General features: G+C 45.0%; 1 protein-coding gene across 2 annotated transcripts in view; it reads right to left on the bottom strand.

Moving 5' to 3' along the window:
* The window catches only part of LOC137665547 (mitogen-activated protein kinase kinase kinase 3-like), a 91,268-nt gene that overhangs the window by 44,333 nt on the left and 26,632 nt on the right, over window positions 1-20,303 (bottom strand). For both annotated transcript variants that reach the window (XM_068404697.1, XM_068404698.1), the window contains exon 3: window positions 4,161-4,270. In XM_068404697.1, the coding sequence (XP_068260798.1) occupies window positions 4,161-4,270 (110 nt within the window). The remainder of the gene's footprint in view (window positions 1-4,160; window positions 4,271-20,303) is intronic.

Below are 20,303 nucleotides of genomic sequence, written 5' to 3'. Positions count from 1 at the left end.
CATTAGACCAAAGCACCACACTGACAACCAGCTTCATACTGTGCGTTGCCAGGCACTATTTATATAAATAAATGGATATTTATATATATTTATATATATGCACATAAATAGACAGACACAAAATAAACGTTAATATCATTGCTCCTTTCTCTTCCATGCTTTGTTTGGGATTTCTAACTCTTTGTGGTTTCCCTCCTCATCCCACTCATCTTTTTCCTTAGTGATCACAATGCAGATCTTTATTCTGCTGTTTCCTCCTTCCCCTCTTCAGAGCCACTGCTATAAACAAACTCCTTTGTCTGCCCAGTCCAGGAGACTGCCTGAAAGGACTCCTTCCAGCCATGCCAGAGGATGCACAAGGAATAATGGAGTGATAAAAGGAATAATGGAGGAATAATAGTGCAGAGGATGCACTAGGAATGATCTCAGGACGATCCCTCTGTTCCCAAAGAACAGCTCCGTTTTAAAGATTGTAACTCACATCTGGAAGGAAAAGGGTGTCCCTCTCTATCCCTCTACCCTGTTTTCTCACAAGGCAGAAAGGCAGCGTAATGTAGTGACTGACACCCGACCAGGACTCGGGAGATTCAAGCTCAGCCATCACATCTGCTGCCAGCTGCCTGGGCAAACTACGAGGAGGAAACGCATCCGCGCTCGTGCATCAATATTGCTGTTCTCATCTCCAGCTTGTTCTACCACGAGGCGTTAGACATCCAGAAACTCAGCTTTAGTCCTATGCTCATTTGTAAGGAAAGCAAACTAAAAAAAAGGAAAGATTTTTACACAATCTGCCAAAGAATAAGTTCATTTCATATAAAGATCTGAAGTAAAACCGCTGATATTTTCGGGAGGAAATACTGTGTAGCACACACCATCACAGACTGCTTTCTTGTGTGGCCCAGGCCTACCAGGAATATTATCTGGCAGGCTCCAAATTTCAACTTCTGTCAAGAGAGCACTAAGGAATCCCTCCAGGAGACAGGGATGAGATAGCACTTCGGTTGTGTTTCTTTGTGGACCAAAAAACTGCTGCAAGCCACAAAGGGACAGGCTAGTTAGTCAACACATTCTTGTTTAAAGTGTTTTTCAGGGCAAATTTGGAACACTGACTAAAGGATTCCCATGCCTCAGAAAAACATTTTTCCACAGAAAAACAAAGAATTTTTTTTAATCTAGCAACTGAATGTCCAGACCCAAATATTTCGATGTGAGCAAGTTGCTGCAGTGCCTTGTAAGAGACGCCTACAATGAGATTCCCAAGAGGAAAATTTAGCATCTAAATGCCCCATGCCTCACTCTCCTTCTCCAAGAAGGGAGACTGTGCAGTGCATCCTTCAGCCCAACCAGCCAACCTGATCACAGAGAGGAAAAAAAAATGAAAAAAAAAAAAAGGAACACTAACTATCAAAGGAACTACAAATCACAGGCATGACAACAGCATTTCCAAAGCAATCTTCCCCCCCCCATCAATTTCTGTGCTAAAAACAAGGAAAAAAAACTAGTGAAGTGACCCAAACAAGTCAATTAAAAGCTTCTGAGCTGCAAACATGAACCAAGTCCCCACTAATTCCACCTACTTTGGCCACTCCCCACCTCGCAGACTAGACTCCCGTCATCCCACGAGACAGACTTGTTCCAGCTAGTCCAATTTAGTGGAGCAACAATTCAACATACTCCAACGCCCTTCATCTCGTGGGGCCTGTTGGTCTGAATCCTCAGCCCTGGATGTGCGAGGCGAGAGGGATGCTGACTATTTGCACCTCCTCCATCAGAGAGCTCTGAGTAACTACAAGCACGCAACTACGGAGGGTCCACTTATGGATAAAAAGAAAAATCATAAAAGAGGCAATGTTTTTCCAAGCATCAGTGTTGTAATTGGGAAGAACAGTTTGATTCCTAATAAAATAAAATTAAATGCAAGCGGCAGCCAACAATTCTAAAGCTAACAGAGCACAACATAACTCTACTGGTGATTTATAAGTGAAGATAGAGAGTAGATGGGTTGTGGATCAAATTTGATTGCAAGACTTCGATTTTATGAAACTTCTGTAGATAAGAATTCAGCCAATGAAAACTACTATTTTTCTTATTTTCGACTACAGCATCCTGGCTTGTATCAGAAATTTGCCGACAGCATCCTGGCTTATATCAGAAATAGTGTGGCCAGCAGGGCAAGGGCAGGGATCGTCCCCCTGTACTCGGCGCTGGTGATGCCACACCTCGAATACTGTGTTCAGTTTTGGGCCCCTCACTACAAGAAAGACATTGAGGTGCTGGAGAGAGTCCAGAGAAGGGCAACGAAGCTGGTGAAGGGTCTGGAGCACAAGTCTGATGAGGAGCAGCTGAGGGAACTGGGGGTGTTTAGTCTGGAGAAAAGGAGGCTGAGGGGAGACCTGATCGCTGTCTACAGCTACCTAAAAGGAGGGTGTAGCAAGGTGGGTGTTGGTCTCTTCTCCCAGGTAACAAGCGATGAGAGGAAACGGCCTCAAGTTGCGCCAGGGGAGGTTTAGATTGAATATCAGGAAAAATTTCTTCATGGAAAGGGTTGTCAAGCATTAGAGAACAGGCTGCCCAGGGCAGTGGTGGAGTCACCATCCCTGGAGGTATTTAAAAGATGAGTAGATGTGCTGCTTAGGGATATTGTTTAGTGGTTGACTAGGTAGTGTTAGGTTAATGGTTGGACTTGATGATCTTAAAGGTCCTTTCCAACCAAGACGATTCTGTGACTAAATATCTGTTTAACTGTGTAACTGCAGCAGTTACAGTAACAGTTTTCAAAAATGACAGCAGGGATCTTCTCCCGTTGTGAGAAAACAAATATGTTATTTAAGAGAAGTCTAAAAAGCTTTGCTATCCTGAAAGCATCCCGAGATGCCTTGCTATGGTCCCCACCCATCAACTCACAGAAGACGCTACCCTCAGAGCCCTCTAAAGCTGCTCTGGATTGTCTGCTTCGCCTGCAGCTGCAAAGAGCCAGCCCTGAATTTCTCTGGTCAGTTTTGTAAACATCTTGGACTTATTTCAGCAAGAGCTGAACACAAATCCAGTGATTCAACTTGGACAGCTGCTACCGCCAGGACACACTTTAAAACAGACATGCTACGTGCGCACGTGTTTTCGTCTGCATGCGTCTAGGAAGTCTAGAGGGATTCGGGAAAGGATTTTTCCTCTCTGTATCTACAGTTTTTTGTTAGTAGCACAAATGCCATTAAAATATGCATGATGACAGTAAGTGACAATTTGTTTTCTTCCTTGCTAGGCATTCAGCAACTGCAAACTTGATTGCAAGCTTATTCTAAGCTGTAGCACTAGAAGTGGAATTCCAAGTGGATTTGCTCACATGCTTCTCCAGCAGCTTCCCAGTCTTAATTATTTTTCCCCTTCTTTTTTTCTTGCTATTTTGACAACTGAATTCTTTCTTCCCAACTTCTGTGTTCGTGTAATATTTGTTCCATATGCAAACAGGCTATTAAATCCACTTTTGCTATTATATCAATGTCAGCGAATAATTTCTGACATTGCTCAATGGTTTTCCTCACCACATCAACTCTGAATGTGCAACAGGGCCAAAATGTTTGGGTTTAGGAGCATAAAGATAAACACCAGAAATTAATATTTAAACCACTTTATGTAAGAATGACACTATTCCTCCCAAAAGAGCCTGGGTGTCTACAGCTCAAAGTTGGCAGTCTGTCTTTCAAATATCTGAAGTAAAATGTGCGCATGATAAATATTGTGTTTCATCAACACTGTCAATAGAAAACATTTGACTAATCCAAATCTTAAAGCTGCATAGCCTGTAACAACTTCTACTACTCTCAGTGCTAAGCAAGAGAAAAAAGTGCCTTGGGATGGGATTTGAGATTTAAAACCAGTTTCAGGCTCTATTGCTACATTTATGAATGATTTGCAGTATCACTCTTCTGCTCCTCTGCTGCTCCTCTGTGATACAGGGATGCCTGTAGCTTCTGTTCAGCTCTTCAAAAAGAGGTCCTAAAGCTTATGTCCCTGTAAAATTATTTTATTTCTCATGTGCTGAGCTCCTGCAGCACTTGTTAACTTCAGCTCTAACATTTAAACTCTGTTCTCCCAGCATGGTGAGAGCCATGCCCACCTCTATGGTCTACTAGAGTTTGGGGTGGACTCAAGCAATGCCTTACCTGTTTGGTGGAGTGGACACTGTTTTTATTCCTGTTGTTGTCCAGCAGCCCCCCACACTTGCCCAATGCTGCCAAATCCTTCATAATAGAGTTCAGAGCTTCTTCTTCATCTGCAAAAGAAGAGAAACAACTGAAGCGTGGCAGGGCAACCTCGCCCCTGGAAGCACTGACTAAAAATACAGTATCACAGATACAATGTTTCAACGCAAATGGGTCAAAAGACGTGATGTCCAGCCTTCCTGTTAAAAGAGGCATTCAAAGACCACACTGCAGTCCCTCCTAGCCCACTGTGTCTTGGAAATACAGGTTTCTTCATCACAGGTGAGACAGATCCTCAGAAAATCCAGGGGCTGAGTGTAGGTGGCCACTGCTCCTACAGTTCCTCTAGCTCATAGCCCATGTCCTCTGCCCATGGGGCCCTCTGGAGAGGGACCATAGACCAGATGTGCTTTCCAGGGGGCTGGATCCAGTTTGTGAGGTGTAAGATGATGCTCTATAGGACAGAAACCTTTCACGACCCACAGAGCTCATGCAGCAGGTGATGGTGCACACCACAGTTCATCTCCTCCTTCCCTCCCTCTTCATTAAAGGTGCTCAAGAGCCATATCTGATTTTCAAAACTAGAGCCAGTGAGAAACCAAGGGAGAGGGCAAAAAAAAAATGTTAGAAGAGGCAACAGACTCAGCTATCCTGGACAGAAGGGAGACATGCACTGAGAGCCCGTACGGTATTTCTGATTCTGCAGTAACTAAAGACCTTTGAGGGACCCATTTGATCTGAAACTAATCTCCTTTTCAACACTTCCACATCTCTGGTCGTGGTCTCTTACAGCAGCTATTAACTATCTAATTGTGAAATACCAACCACGAGCACTAAAAGCCCTATCAAGATCTGGGGTACCGCATACCCACTCAGAGGGTGTGAAAACCTGTTGCATGCTGTCATGTTCATCATACAACCAAGACAGGCAGGTATAAGGCATATGCAGCTACTACTGTAAAAATACAAATACAGCTACTGCATTTTGTGTAAAACTGAGTGCCTCCAGGGACAGAGCCACCCCTGCTGCAGCTAGCAATAGGACAAGAGGACACAGCCTCAAGCTTCGCCAGGGGAGGTGCAGGTTGGACATTAGGAAGCATTTCTTCTCAGAAAGGGTTATTAGACATTGGAAGGGGCTGCCCAGGGAGGTGGTGGAGTCACCATCTCTGGAGGGGTTTAAGAAAAGACTGGACATAGCACTTAGTGCCATGGTCTAGCTGATATGGTGGTGTCAGGGCAATGGTTGGACTCGATGATCCCAGAGGTGTCTTCCAACCTGTTTGATTCTGTGATTCTGTGCTCCAAGCCAGCTTGCAGATTTAACTCAAAGTCTGCAAAGATGGGAAAGATGACAAAAACGATATGAAATCACACAAGACTGGACCCCAAACATTAAGGTTCTTTTCCCAGGGAGGTATATGCCCTTGATCCTCATGCTCAGACACAGCATCATTTTTTTTTTCCTGCTTCTCCTGCTGGGCTCTATCAGGACTGAAAGTGTGAAAGAGATAAAAGGTGTGAGAAAAAGACATGCATGCTGTGCACCCAGAGCCACCTTCTTACAGAAATAAGGGGAAAAATGGAGGAAGATGTTTAAAATCCAGGGTCACTTTTATTTTAGAGCTCAGAAATGAGGCATTAAGAAAATGCCTACATTGTCCTGTAGGCAATGTGTGTGTATATATGTTAAGGATATAATATATATTTAAATATGAATATTAAATATATAATTAATAAAGTAAAACATTCACAAAGTACATTAAAGTGTAATTTGTCTCCTCTTCCACATTTCCCTACCCACTAAAAACACAGGTATGTTTTTCCAGAGGGGTGGTAGGAAGCGTCACCTGAAATGCTACAAGAAAACACTCAAGAAAATTAAAACTTTCATTTCTAGTTCAGGAAAAAAACAAAAGAGCTAGAATTTTCCCATAGTTTGGTTTTATTCTTTTTTTTTTGTTGTTGTTAAAAGGGACCTCTGCGGACAAGCACAGTTTTCCAGACAGATTTTGCAGTAGGAAAAAAAAACAACACAAAAAAGAAGGAAAAAAACCTTTTCTTTTGTGGAGGGGGAAAGGAAAGGGGGGAGGGACAAGTTTAAAAAAAACCCCACAAAAACAAAAACCCCACACACCACCCTTCAGGAATTTTCCACCAAAGCTATAATCTCAAAAATGCCCCTCACCCCTTTTTTTTTTTTCCAGCCCGAGTGACAACAAAAGTTTCCTGAACTCGCGGACACACAACACACTCCGTAATGTCACGGGCAGCGGCAGAGCCAGGCTTCTGCTGGCAAAACCACCCGATCCACCACCACTCTCCCACCTCCAAACCTCCCTGGACATGTCTGGTAGCATCTGCGAGGAGATGTATCTCTGGTTAACCCACCAGTGCCCTGCAAGGATATTCCAGGACTGATAAGAGTCAGCTCTGTCTGTCCCAAGGAGGGACAGCAGGTTTTGCTGAGGTCAATAGTAATAATAATAAAAAATAATAATAAACCAACAAACAGGGACAGAGTAACTTCAACATTTTCTGAAGTGACTGTCAGCTGCTCCCACCATTCCTCCCAAGAGAAAGACCTGTCAGCTCCCAAGAGCTGGTCCAAGCCCCCCATTGACCACATCCCAGAGAGCTCCCACCACATCCCATGGGTACCCGTGAGGGTTAACCATGCAGCCGAGACCAACAGCATGAACCACGCTTTTGCTAGGATGTCTGACCAGCACATGGCATCACTGAAGACACCATAAAAGAGAGATCTTTGAGCTGAAGGGGGTCCTATCACTATTACCACTAGAGGTGAGCATTCAGCGTCACTGCTTCAGTGTTATCCCTGTGGGCTAGGTTACTTTGTCCGTTGTAGGGACAGCAGTCACAAGGGATTGCAATGCAATTTCACTAGAAAGAAGCTGGAAGTGAGCAACCCTGCAAAACGCAGAGAGACTGCGACTGGAAATCACCCTGCAAGGTGTACTGAAAGCCTGGATGTCCTCGCTGCTTATCCTACCGCACGAGGTTTATGCTGGCCACCAAGTCAGGGTACTCAAACTAACTCGTGACAAGTTGTTCACTGATTGACAAAGCAAGGAAGGCCAATTTTGCATGGACTTCTGTCTTCTCCTTAAACACCAAGGGGTTTCCAATGTCCAGGAAAGGCTGAGTTTATATTACACTGCCCTCAAAGCAATAACAGAGTCTTCCACCTCTACTCACCCATCGATTTTGTCAAAACTTTTTGCAACGCAGTCTTCTGAGTCCTTCAAATATAGGTTTAAAAATTCCTGGGACTGCAACCCCACCTGCATGATTATGGAAGTCGCACATCCTCAGAAAGGCAGGCTACACATCTCTGCCAGACACGTCCTTTTGCATCTCTACCAACATAATAAAGCAAGGAGCATCCTCGGACTTTCAGTAACTGCTTAAATTTAGCCCATTTTCAGAAATACCCAAGCATCAACTTAATCAGCCTAGAATCAGTGGTGTAAAACTGGGCCCTAGCTGTCCTGATCAGGTACTAGAAGAAAAAAAGAAGGAAAGAGAAGATATTTCTAATATTTAGGCTGTCAACTCAGCATCTTTATTCCTCCATCTACTAAAAAGCCAATGCCAAAGAGCATTCTGAAAAGCATTTGAGAATTTATTATAAAACATGAGTGTTACTTGCCAAAAAACCAAAACACATCCATGCCATCACTGCTGCAAAATAAGAAAACTTCCTCCTATACAAGCAGGAAAGACTGTTTTCTGCCACTGGAGCATGAAAGAACACGACTTAAGTTGTGTTCTTATGTGCTTAAGTAGTTTTTTAACTACTTTTAACAGCGTGTTTTTAGTCCAGGAGAACTGCAGTTTCAGAGGGACTATGACGGAAGCCTCAACCGTTCAAAACAAAGCGAAAAAAACCCCACACCACGCTCTGTAGCAACTTGAGAGCAGAAGCACAATTTGCATCATCGATTGCAAAACTGACACTTCCCAGTCCTCTCCATGACAGCTTTGCACAGGAACTGTTGCTTTCCAGACTAAGGCTCTTGCCCATCCTAATTACTGCTCTTGGGGTCTCCGAGCTGACTCCCAAGAAGGGTGGAGAACTTTGTTCCATGGAAACAAGCAGCCAGCTCAGCCAGTTCAGTCAAAATTCTAACAAGAACTGAAGCTTACTGGATAATTAAATCCAAATGCCACTCCCGAGCCTCTCCAGCAAAAGGGACGTCACAGGCTGCTCGCTCTCCATTTGGCTTGGTTCAAGCAAGCAAAGGGTGCAGGATGGATGGCTCTCCCCAGAGAAGAATGCTGGGGAATCAACAGGAATCCCATGCCCAAGGGACATGCAAGATAAGGTTCTCCTGATCTAGCACTGACAGGACCCAAGTATGCTTCAGCCTTGTGAGAAGACAGCATTGAGATTATACAGCAAATATCTCCCCAGTCTTTGCCGCAGCTCCAGAACAAAACAGCTGCAAGTTGCACAACACTAATAAAGTATCCACAGAGCTCAGATGGACTTGGAGACTCATGGAACCCACTGACTTTGCTCAACGTGAGCAGGTTCTCACTCCTGAACAATCTTCTGGCCCAGCTTCAGTCTTGCACCATTTTGTACAAATTCACTTAAGGCTGACAGGATGAATTACTTGTACAATGAAGCCCGCTCTATCCCCTGTATGACATGTAAACAGGAATATTTTTCTACAATGGAAGACCAGGACAAAGAAAAGTTGATTACACAGACAGCAAAAATGAAACATAAAAATCAATTGTGTTTAGCACTGTCCCTTTGTCCCCAGTGACTCTTCCATCCTCAGCTTGCTCTTTATTTTCAGCTATTTCCCTCAGTAGGAAACTCATTTCTTGCTTCCCTACTTCCCACCAACACTCCAATTTTGTGCTTTTTAAATCAGCTTCTTCTGACAAAGCTCATTCGATCACAGCGTCAGCCCATCCAACCAAGGACCACTTCCAACCAAATACAACAGAGGTCTCAAAGATATAAGTTTCCCAAAGGTCTGGGGATTAGGGGAAATATCCACAGTCACATAGAGAAGAGGAACACACAGAAGCAGTAGAGCCAAGAGCCCTCCCAGGAAGCAACGACCAATGGAGCTACAGTGGCCATGAGAAGATCGGTTTTATACTTTTATTAAAGTCCACTGATCCATTTTGTCAGGATCTTATAAAAACCAGTATACCTTCTGCTCTCATCAAGTTTTCAGTTCTGTAAGACGTTAAGACTCACAGGTCCCAGGCATTACCAAAGTGAATCTAGGGCATTCGGCACTTAGTAAAATCAACTACGAAGTGAAATCAAGAAGCCACAAGATGACACATCTCTCTGCCCTTCAGATGCACGTTTCCGGCGCTGCTACATGGCTTCGGTTCCAACATGCGTGCCAGAGAGAGGAACCTGGAGTTTCAGTCTTAGTACAGCAGGCTCACTGCTGAACGAGAAGGGGGAGGAAGAAAAAAAACACACAAGGGAGAAATAGCAAGCCTGAAGGTCAACATGGACCACCCAAAACAATTCAACAGTCAGGAGAGAAAGCAAATGAAGAAGGGACAAAGGAATAATTTAGCTGTGTTCAGATGGTCTAGACAGTGCTGTTATTGTTGGCTTCACTAATAGGTCATTACTAAGAGGCAGCTTACGGTAGTTCCATGAAGCTGCTTCCATCAACACTGAAAAAAATTTAAAAAAAAAAATAAAAAAAAGCACCAGCCGGATGAAGCACACAGAAAAGTCTGCAGAAGTAAAAGAGAGTCTTGTAAAATCCGGCAAGTTCTGATCTCGGCCTCTCTCACACACCAGGCAGAGCTGGGGCTGGGAAAAGTCGGGGAAAAATCCTGGGCGTTGCAGAAGGGAAGAATATTTATTGTCCTCTGAGTCATTACTGAGCAAGGCTGGAGAGTGTAGCTCAGGGGCCACGTGTTGTCACATACACTTCCACTTGGATCCAATGTAAAACCACAGACGTGACCGCTTGTGGTCACTAAAGATCCCACCGTGCTTTTCACAGCTGTGGTGTTGGTAGCCCAGTTCAGCCATTGTGCCTGTGTAAATTCCAGCATCACCCTCCATCGCCTGCATCCCCCTCTCTGGAAGGTGATGCAACTGCTGGGGATGTCCCCAGGCAGAGGGAAGAGTTCTGTGAAGGCTGGGAGGGGATGAGGAAAGGATGGGAAGCCTCACAGAAATATTGTCACCTTCAGTAAAAGCCCTTTCAAAAGGCAAGACTTTGAACATAAAGCAAAAAAAAAAAACATTGAAATGTAATAAAACATAGTGAAAAGAAATACAGACCCACATGACTATGACAGTGACAACCTTAACTTTGGCCTACAAAGGACATCAGCCTTTCATTTTCTCTGGTTTTGGAAAACAGACATTTATTTGATTAACTGGTTTACAACATTTATCATTTCCCAAAGGGAACCTCAACTGAAAGCCAAGACTCACTATAAGCAACAGTCGATACCTGCAAAGGGCAGTCCCTGTCCCGATGGACTTTCAGCTAAACTGTCAGATGGAAAGAGAGATGAGCTGTTCTTTATGTTTCATTTTATGGACAGAAATCTGAGACAAACAAAAGTCTTGCCCAAGACTACACAACTCTGCAGCCAGAGCTAAATACATAAATGGAGCTTCAATTCAGAAAGGACTTAACTTGATCTAGCCTTCCTGGCTGTATACAAAGGCCACAGAAATTCATTTAGCAGCCTCTACATCATGATCTTGACCTGGAATCATGCAAAACAGCCTTTTACAGAAAGCTGTCCAGAAACTCTCAGTTTGAAGAGCTCACACACTTATTCCAATAACCTCTCCGTAACAAACATCTCTCTAAATTCCAGTTTGAGTACAACTCGCTTTGTATTGTACTCATTAGATCTTGACATCCGTGTATCTTGGAGACCCCCCTAGTAACAGAAATCCTCCCCTCATCTTCTGCAAGTATTCACACACTGCAATCTCATCCCCTTTTAACCCTTCCTCATTTAACTAAATGGAAACATAAAGCTTCTTACATTACAGTAATCCTCAATTCATTCCTACAGCTCTTTCCAGTTGTCTTCTTTTTTCTTTTCTTTATGAAGAGCAGAGCAAACATCAGAGTAGCATATACTGTTCAATGGCCACAACACCTTTTAATTTTTATTTGCAGTGTGAGCATGAGGTAACAGCAAACTTGGCCCACGCGTTACAGTGAAAGTTCATGTCTACCAGACCAACAGCAACTTGGACTGACCACTGCCTTCAGCAGCAGGTCAATGTTCTGGGTTTGCTTTTCTGGTCCAGGGAACTCCACAGCACTAACCTATGTGAAAGCAGGGGTTAAAGAACTTGCTTGTGAAGACAAATGCTGCCTTTTCTCCAAAAGTCAGAGGGGAAAAAAAGCTTGGAGCTGAAGAGAAACCCAGGACTTCTGGGTTCCTTCAGTACCTGCAAACACCATCAAACAGACATGTACTGCCACCAGGATTCAGGCTATGCACAAAATACCAGGGGCAGAGGCACCAAGATAGCATTGACTCAATGATCTTCAGGGTCTCTTCCAACCTAAATGACATGATTCTAAATAGCAGAAGGGATCACTGTTATAGTGACCGTCCCAATCAATACTAGGAAGGAGACCAGTGAGCTAGAAGCTCAAGCTCAAGAGCCTGACTGGGACCGTAACAAAAGCCCCTGAGCAAGTAAAGAAGGGACCCAGACACTCTCACAGGCAGCTACAAATACTGTTTTGCAACTCATCCCCCTTAGAAGGGCTGTCCGTGAATGACCTGTGGCAAAACAGATTGCTGCATGCATCCATCTAGTGAGAGATGCAGCAGATAAACCTCCATATAAATTAAACCCACACGCACAAATCATTTTGCCACTGTCTGGAGCAGTGTTCAGTATCTGATAAAGAGAAATATTATCCAATTATCCTCCCCCAGCTCAGATGACTGCGCACTGCAGCAGACACAACCATTGGAGCACGTTCCCTTCAAGTCAGCAAAGGCTCGTCGGCAGCTGGATCCTGCTGTCGTTCACCCTCCTGCAACCCCACCCAAGGGATGGCAAGGTCACCCCTGTGTACGACTCGAGGGCAGGGCACAGCTCAGCAGGTCGAACAGAGCAATTATACACGAGGAAATGAGGAAAGACTCTTCTGATACGCAGGATTTCTTGGCAGGAGTTTGCTCGCTGACGTCTTAAGCTTGGGACACACAAACTCACAATAGATAAACTAATGCTGTGAGGGGCTGGGGTTTCTTGAAAGCATGTTTCTCCTTATCAAGACATTATGATGCTAAAGGGTACACCATCTAATAGGTATGGAAGATTATTAATACCTTATCTGACAAATCGATGGTAAACATTTGCTCTCCATAAATGACATCAGTTTGTATTTTGAATTTTGCTTTTATAGCACAACCAGTAACTGCTTCGTGAAAAGAAACAAAACCAAACCCATCAGAGGCTTTTGACAGCTGCATATGTCCATCACGCCAAACACCCAATAAAACGCCTGTAGTTTTAGGGTGCAGTTATACTATCTCACAGACCTTTTTCTCAGCGGTAAAGCTCATTTTGAGTTCCTGCCTCCTATTGCCCCTCTGCCCCATGCCATCCTTCAGGTCACCCATACAACTATTCATAGAATCATGGAATCATTTTGGTTGGAAAGGACCTTTAAGATCATCAAGCCCAACCATTAACCCAGCACTGCCAAGCCCACCACTAAGCCATGTCCCTCAGCACCACAACTACTCGTCTTTTAAATACCTCCAGGGATGGTGACTCTACCACTTCCCAGAGAACCTCTTTAGATCAAAAAACAATCCTTCCCTTTACATCCCCTTGCAAAAGGGGACAGAAATTAGTGCTCAGGAATGGGCTTGGGGGGAAGACAATCTATTTTATAAAAAGCTAAACCAGTTATTTTTAAAATGGTAATTAGTAAAACTGTGTATCGCATATATAACTAATTCTGATCACCCCAATAACAGGACCCAATCAGTCCGCAAAATACTCATGTACACAAACAAGCAGACACCTCCAATGTAATATTAAGTTTATGGGCTTATTTATGGGCTCTTAACATAAATATAAAAGCAATAAGACAAGAGCAAAACATAATAAACTGGCAAATAAACAAGTATGCTATGTCATACTGTATTTGAGATCCAGGGTGTGAGATAATGAAGAACTTCAGCTGCCCTCTGAATTTCCCCAAGGAAAACCAAAAGCTAAGGTAACACTACTGGGACTGCACCTCAGTTTGGGTAAGGCGAGAGTGATGCCCTTAAAACACTCAGTGATCAGTACCTTGCAAACACCAAAACCAAAACCTTTCAAGGGCACTGAATGGCAAGTTTTATCACTTATCTAAAAGTTTCAGTGGCTAAGCCACAAATCATACAAGAAATTTCTCTTGAGAAATGCAAAGAGCTGTGGCACGATACCGACGTATCCTTGTCCCAGAGATCTACCAGGGACTTCTGCAATGGAAAAGGGCTCAGGATCCAAAAAGGTGTTTAGTTTAGCTCAGCAGGGAGGGGAAGCAGGGTTACGTCTGTGGTTCACGACAACCTTCTGCTCCCAAAATAGCCATCCCTCTGACAGCGCCGCGCACAGTAAAATTCCACAGGATCAGAGCCGCTGGCAGAGCTCTCCCATGCTCTGCAACGTGCTGCACTCCTCCACGGCCCCATCCCCATGCACGCTTGTCACCACACATCCCCTGTACATCCCCACACACACGGAGGGCGGCAGAGCCTGGCTAAGAAGCCATTCTGCTCCCCATATACAGCCCGTGCAAAATCCCGACAGCTGGATTCGGTTTAGGGTGAAGCAGCTCGGGGACGAGGGCATGTAAACTCTCTGGTGTTACAGGGTGAGGAGGGCTGCTCGGAGGCTGCACTGCGGTGGGTATCCGAGCTGGACAGCTTGGAGATGGGCAAAAATCTTTGCCCTTGTGGGATTTATCCCACGGCTTTCAGGTAAAGACTCAGGCACAAAACCCAGCCTCCTCCTTCCTCCTCACAGCCCCCCTCCTCCAGCAGTGTGGTACCACTGGGCCCTGTAACAACCCATGGGGGTCCAGCCATGGCACCCCACACCCTTCAACCCTCCTTGGCTAATGGGGAAGACATCTGGGTTAAAACTGGGTGGCATTTGGGAGGAGAGGGGGGGAAGGTTTGCTGAAGAGAGCAGAGTTGGGGAAAACAACTGCTGCCCCTCATATCCAGCCAGCAACTTGGATCCTGGAGCAGGAGATATGATGGTTCAATAATAAAAAACACACCAGTTTTCAGTGATATAAAGGGTTTCAGTGCTTCTCTGGTGCTTGCTGACTGATCCCGCACCCTGTCACCACAGGGTGGTGGGGCTCAGCCCAGGCCCAGCCACCATGTCATCCCCAGCCGCAGCGGGGTGCACAGGCCCAGCCGCGTTCCCAGGCCATGTGGGACATGACAGGACCCCGGGGTGCCAGTCATACCCACCAGCTCTCTAAGAAGTCACCCCTCAAATGCTTCTCCAGCCCCCAGCAGGCACCGTTTTGCTGCCAAAAGGGTGGCAGCATGGGGCCTAGCCCCGAATGAGCCCCCAGCACCGAGCATACCACGCAGGGCTGGGACCCACAAGAGGAGCTCTTATGAGCTCTACACTCCTGAGACTATTTTTGTTTCTAGTCAACTAAGCAAGACCAGCACCCAAGCCCTGCCCTGTGACCTTCCATAGCTCATTGCCAACTTGACATCTGCTTTGTCCATGCTGCCTCGCAGGCCCCCAGCCAGCTCCCCTACGCCCTGGGCTGCTCCCTACAAGGGGAGCAGTCAAGGCCACCCCATTTTGGGGGAGGAATTTGGCCATAACCCACACACACAGTGCCAAAGCATGGGCCGTGACACGTTTTGTTGGCTAACACAGGTGTAACTGGGTAAGCTGCTTTGCCTCTAAGCACCTCTGAACTTGGCCGTGAAGCAGGGACCATAACACAAACCGTATTTGCAAACCCATTTGAGACGCGCAGGGAACAACAAGAAAGCACCTCACTCCCCTGCTACCGAAGCTCATAAAGAGATCTAAAGCATGGCAAAGATTAAATAAGCAAGTCTCTGTTAGCCAAAGAGCAAGAATTTACCCTACGGAGAACCAAAGAGAAACTTAACCCAGCCTTGACCTTTCCAGTTGCCAGAGGCTTCCCAGCCCTGAACTGTCTCCTGTACTGGGTGGCTCCCAGTTGCAGCCCTGGGGAAGACAGGAGGCAGGAACAGTAATACAGCAGCGAGGGCTTTCCTACAAAAGCAAAGACTGCTGCGAGATAAGCCGTGCTAAACCTCTGCCTCTTGGACAAACCTGTTGTTTTTCATTTGCTTTTGCAGATTAGTTAGTCTAGGAGAGCTGCAAGCAGGGGCTAGACCCTTAAAAAGCAAAAATAACCACATTTAAGAAAATTCTGGATGCCCATAGCTCTGTCGAGCATTAAAAAAATTAAATACATGGGCTGTTTGGTTTTATGGCATGACGCATTTTGTCCCACAGCACACGCCTGCAAAACTCCTCACCACTTCAAAGGGACCAGGTAGTGGTTTCTCTCTCTCATCTCACAACAAACTTTCACAGCTTTTTTGTTAGTCCTCCCCTCCCCTCTGCTCCACAGACACTAGTTACCTTTTCCTTTAATGGATTAACATAATTAAATTAAACTTGGGCCAATTTTTCTAGCGTCTTTTCCCACTAAGCTTAAAATTTGCGCCTTCTGAAGAAGGGCTTATGCGCCTAAAAGGCAGCCTGTTTTTTTCCACCTCTATCAGTTTGGTCTAATAAAAGATATTACTTCTCCCCCTCCAATCCGTGTGCTCTCTTGAGCACACTTGAAAGGAGAAAGCTGTTTACCCAGCAAGAAACATAGTTGGCAAGTTATTTCCCCTGACTGCCTCCGATACCTTTGAAGGTTATTTGCAGGCTCATAAAGACCTCTTTCTCCCTCCCAGCCCAGCTACTTCCAGTGCTCAAAGCCACAGTCCAGAGCTTGTGAACTCCTAATCTGTTTCTACAGCAATGGCTGCAACATCCCAAATACAGCGATGCAGGTCCAGTCCCGCACTCCCCAGGTGCTCAAAGCGCCTGGCGTGACCCAAAACAGGAGCCCTGGGCACAAGGGGCATGACACCGCTAAAGGGAGAAGATGACATGGATGCCTCTTAAAAATAAGAACACCTGAGCTGGAAAGCTTGGTGTGTCTTAGAATAAGACAAACTGCTGCAATTCAACCTGAATTTTCTTTTTTTTTTTAATAGCTGTCAGCATACAAAGAGCAAAGACACTACCTTAGATTGAGGAATGAGGAAAATGAGGCATGGGAGAGCTGAAACAACGCCTGCATGCATGGAGATACGGAGAGTCAATCTGTTCTCCCCCCACCAACTGGGGCAGTTCTCTCCAGCTCAACAGTCCCCCCAAAAAAACCACTGAATTGGGTTAAATGGCCAGACCATGGCTGCGCAAACAGGCCCCCTCCTCCTTCAGCAAGCTGCTGTGCCTTCCGCCAGCCCAGCCTGCAGTCATCTTCTCCAAACACACCCAACTCTGTCAAGGCAATACCTTAAATAAGCATCATTTTCCCATCTCCCGCACCTCAGATTACCTTTCCGCTGAAGAAAAAGTCACACTTGCTCCAGAAAAGTACTAAAGAAACCTTTGAGTTATACGTACATACGCTGAATGGAAGAGATAAGCGTTCCTGGAGTTTTTAATCATCAAAAACACACAGGCATGCACACAGCATTTCATAACCAGAATTAAGAATACTCAAAAAACTTTTAAATAAAAAGTTAGGCAATAAACACGCTGGTGCCTTTTATACCAACTTCTGCAGTTTTTTTAATAATACTTTTACTGTGATATAATGTTTAAACACTGCAATTTTAAACACAGCAATTTTTAACCGCTATTGACCATGGTCCTTTCACTGCGTTGTATTGGAGATGTGGACATCTTTAGAAGTGTCATATGCACTTTCAATCAAATTATAAAGAGGTCTTGGACCCTCGTGGAGAGGTGGCAGATGGACTGTGAGCTGGAGGAATTGCTCTGTGCCAGGAGTGAGAGGTGGGACATCCTGCTTTAGGACACATGTGTTCTCCACTCCAATTTTTCTCTCATTATCAACGCTAAGAAAACCAATGTAAGAGGCACATGTCACTTGGACTCTTTGAAGTCTGAAAAGAATGGCAACCCAACAACTGTGTTAAAAAGGAGTTTATTATTCTTCCAACCAGCAGGAATGACAGTACCAAACGGGGAGCAGATAACCACTTCAGGCTCTGGCACCATTTTGGATGATCAGTGTCCAGCAAGGTGTGCTGGGGATTAGCCTTCCTGAAGATGTGTCTCTCAGACCCATGATCAGTCATCTTACCTCACTTCATCTCCATACCCAAGACTTGACCCATTCAGAAAACTGAGTCAGCTTCTGAAGCAGTGACTGAACACCTACAGCATGGCCACATCTCTCCCTCTAGAAATCACAAAGTCCTTCCAATGCCATTTCCACCTACAAACCACCCCACTGTTCTCGCCACCTTCCTTTTCCATACAAAGGAAAAGTCAAATGTTTCAGTACACATACAACCATTACACAGCTGGAGTGAAATGCCCCAGGACAACACTAAATACGAGCCCAAGGGATTTACTGAAGACCAAAGTGTGAAGCAAAACCAGAACAATTCTGTCCTGAGATCCTATGCTGTATACAGTTGCTCTTCTCTCTGAAATTAAGCCCTCTCATCTATCCTGCAGAGAAATGTCCAGGTCCTTCACAGACAGCACTAAGAGAATAAGTGTCAAGTGACATGGTCATGGCCATGTCTACACATCATAAGACAACCCAGTGCCAAGGACCTCTGCTTAGGCTGGCCCCAAGCTGGCACATGTAGAGATACTGTCTTGGACCTGCAGCAGCAGAGCAACCTATCTGCAGTGCTGGGATGCCACCACTGCAGAGGGCTAGTCCAAGCACCACTGCACCGGTTGACACAACTAACTGCTATATCAGACGTGCAGCCCACGGAGACGCCAGAAGTCCCCACTTCCCATCTTGTGGTCTACATACAAGGTCATGCAGCTTCCCTAGAACATGACCAGGAGTGAGCAGTCCTATGATGAACTCTGAGACACTGAGCAGACTGTAAATAGGATCCTAGGAAGAAAGGTTGAGCTGGGATGGACCTTCAGAAATCACTTCATCCAACACACCTCAGCTGTGGTCTACCAGGAAGGAATCAATGACATGACTGCAAATTTTCTGCTCTTCCCTTGAAAATGCTCCCTCATCCCAACGCGTAGAGGAAACAAACACACCTATAAAAGGAAGGGGGGAAGTGAAACTAATAAAACCTCAAAATTTAGCCTAATTTTCTATGTGTCAAAGCTGTTGCAACAATCCTTTCACTAACAAACACCACTCAGTAACACTGTTCAAGATACACCTCACTTCATCCATCTCGCCCCAACACTCAAGCCAGAGACCAGACTCAGGACTGCACCATGATCCTTTCTGAATGCAGCCTGGCAGATCTAACCGGTCCTTACACAGGCGTCAATGCTATGTCAGTGACAAGCTACAGCAATGCTCCAAGCAATGACATCTGGGGAAGGGGACATGCACAGCACCTTCCACCCACCCACAAGTGTAAGCAGAATTGCAAATCTGCACAAGACTCCTACCAGTTCAGCTCACCTTCCCAAAAAAACAGCCACGGTGCCTTGCAAATGGTGCTCTCTTCACTACAGTGTTCCCCCAGTTACTGCTTTCCCCCGTGTATCCATACAATGTTTACAGATGACAGTTTGAAGGCACTTTGAGCAGTTTTGCATCAACCGCACTCTCTGTAAAAGAAGTCATCAAATTGACTATCTGCTGAGAACTGGACTGAAGCCAGCAACTCATTCCCTGCCAGCGCTCAGAGCAAGTCTGAACCTTCCTTCTTTAAAAAAAAAAATAAATAAATATTGCATTGACAGAGGAGTGGCATTCGCCTTCAAAGTGAAAATGTCTCTAAAAAATTTTGGGGTTTTTCACCAGGGATTTTAAACTGAAATTTGTCATTCTTCTTATTGAAGAAGCAGGTCTGGACTTTCTCTTCTCTTCCCTTCCTTTTTTTTTTTTTTTTTTTAAACGTGGCTTTAAATTAGTCTTCTCCCCACAAAATCTCTCTTCTAGGTAACAGAGAAAGAGAAAAAAAACAGAGAGGTAGAGCCACAATGAGGTAAACACTACTTTTCTCCTTTCTCCATGGGAGGGGACAAACAGTTGTGGTAGTGGCTTAGCATTTTTCATTTTTTATATTCAAACCACTATCAAACTCTGAATCACTTTGCTACCAGCTTTGCAAAGACAATCCCTAAATTTACTGGTATTCCCCTTCACCTCCTTTTTTTTTTTTGTTTTAAGCACCATTTCCACCAGCCCTGAAAAGTGTTGGGTGAACTTGTGTAAATGCTGCAAATGTGAAAGTGAAGTGCTCAGCTTCCACCAGGACTCCTCTGAGACCTCTTCTCCTTTTTTGGGTCACCAGGCCAGGAAGCCATTTCAGGAGATGAATCCAGGCTCCTCTGCCTCAAGTTGCACCAGGGGAGGTTTAGATTGGATATCAGGAAAAATTTCTTCACCGAAAGGGTTATCAAGCATTGGAACAGGCTGCCCAGGGAAGTGTTGGAATCACCATCCCTGGAGGTATTTAAAAGATGTGTAGATGTGGTGCTGAGGGACATGGTTTAGTGGTGGACATGGTTTAGTGGTGGACATGGCAGTGCTGGGTTAACAGCTGGACTTGATGATCTTAAAGGTCCTTTCCAACCAAAACGGTTCTATGATTCTATGTAACCTGGGTCTTCTGGTAAAGGGAATAGGACAATCCAAGCTCAATTAGTTCCACGTGTTAATTGAGCACTGACACCCATGTGAAGTAGAACCTGGCCTTGTTCTCCGCTCTGCTGAGTTTTCTCTCTTCAGCAAAATTAAAGAAAAGGAGCAGAAACCCCTACAGTCGCTGGAATTGCTACTGGCTGGCAGAATGGCTTGTAGACCAATTTGGAATTGG

This window comes from Nyctibius grandis, chromosome 7 (assembly GCF_013368605.1).
Source record: "Nyctibius grandis isolate bNycGra1 chromosome 7, bNycGra1.pri, whole genome shotgun sequence".
Taxonomy (NCBI): Eukaryota; Metazoa; Chordata; class Aves; order Nyctibiiformes; family Nyctibiidae; genus Nyctibius; species Nyctibius grandis.
The sequence above is the reverse complement of the archived record's forward strand: the minus strand, read 5'-3'. Positions and strand labels throughout refer to the sequence as shown.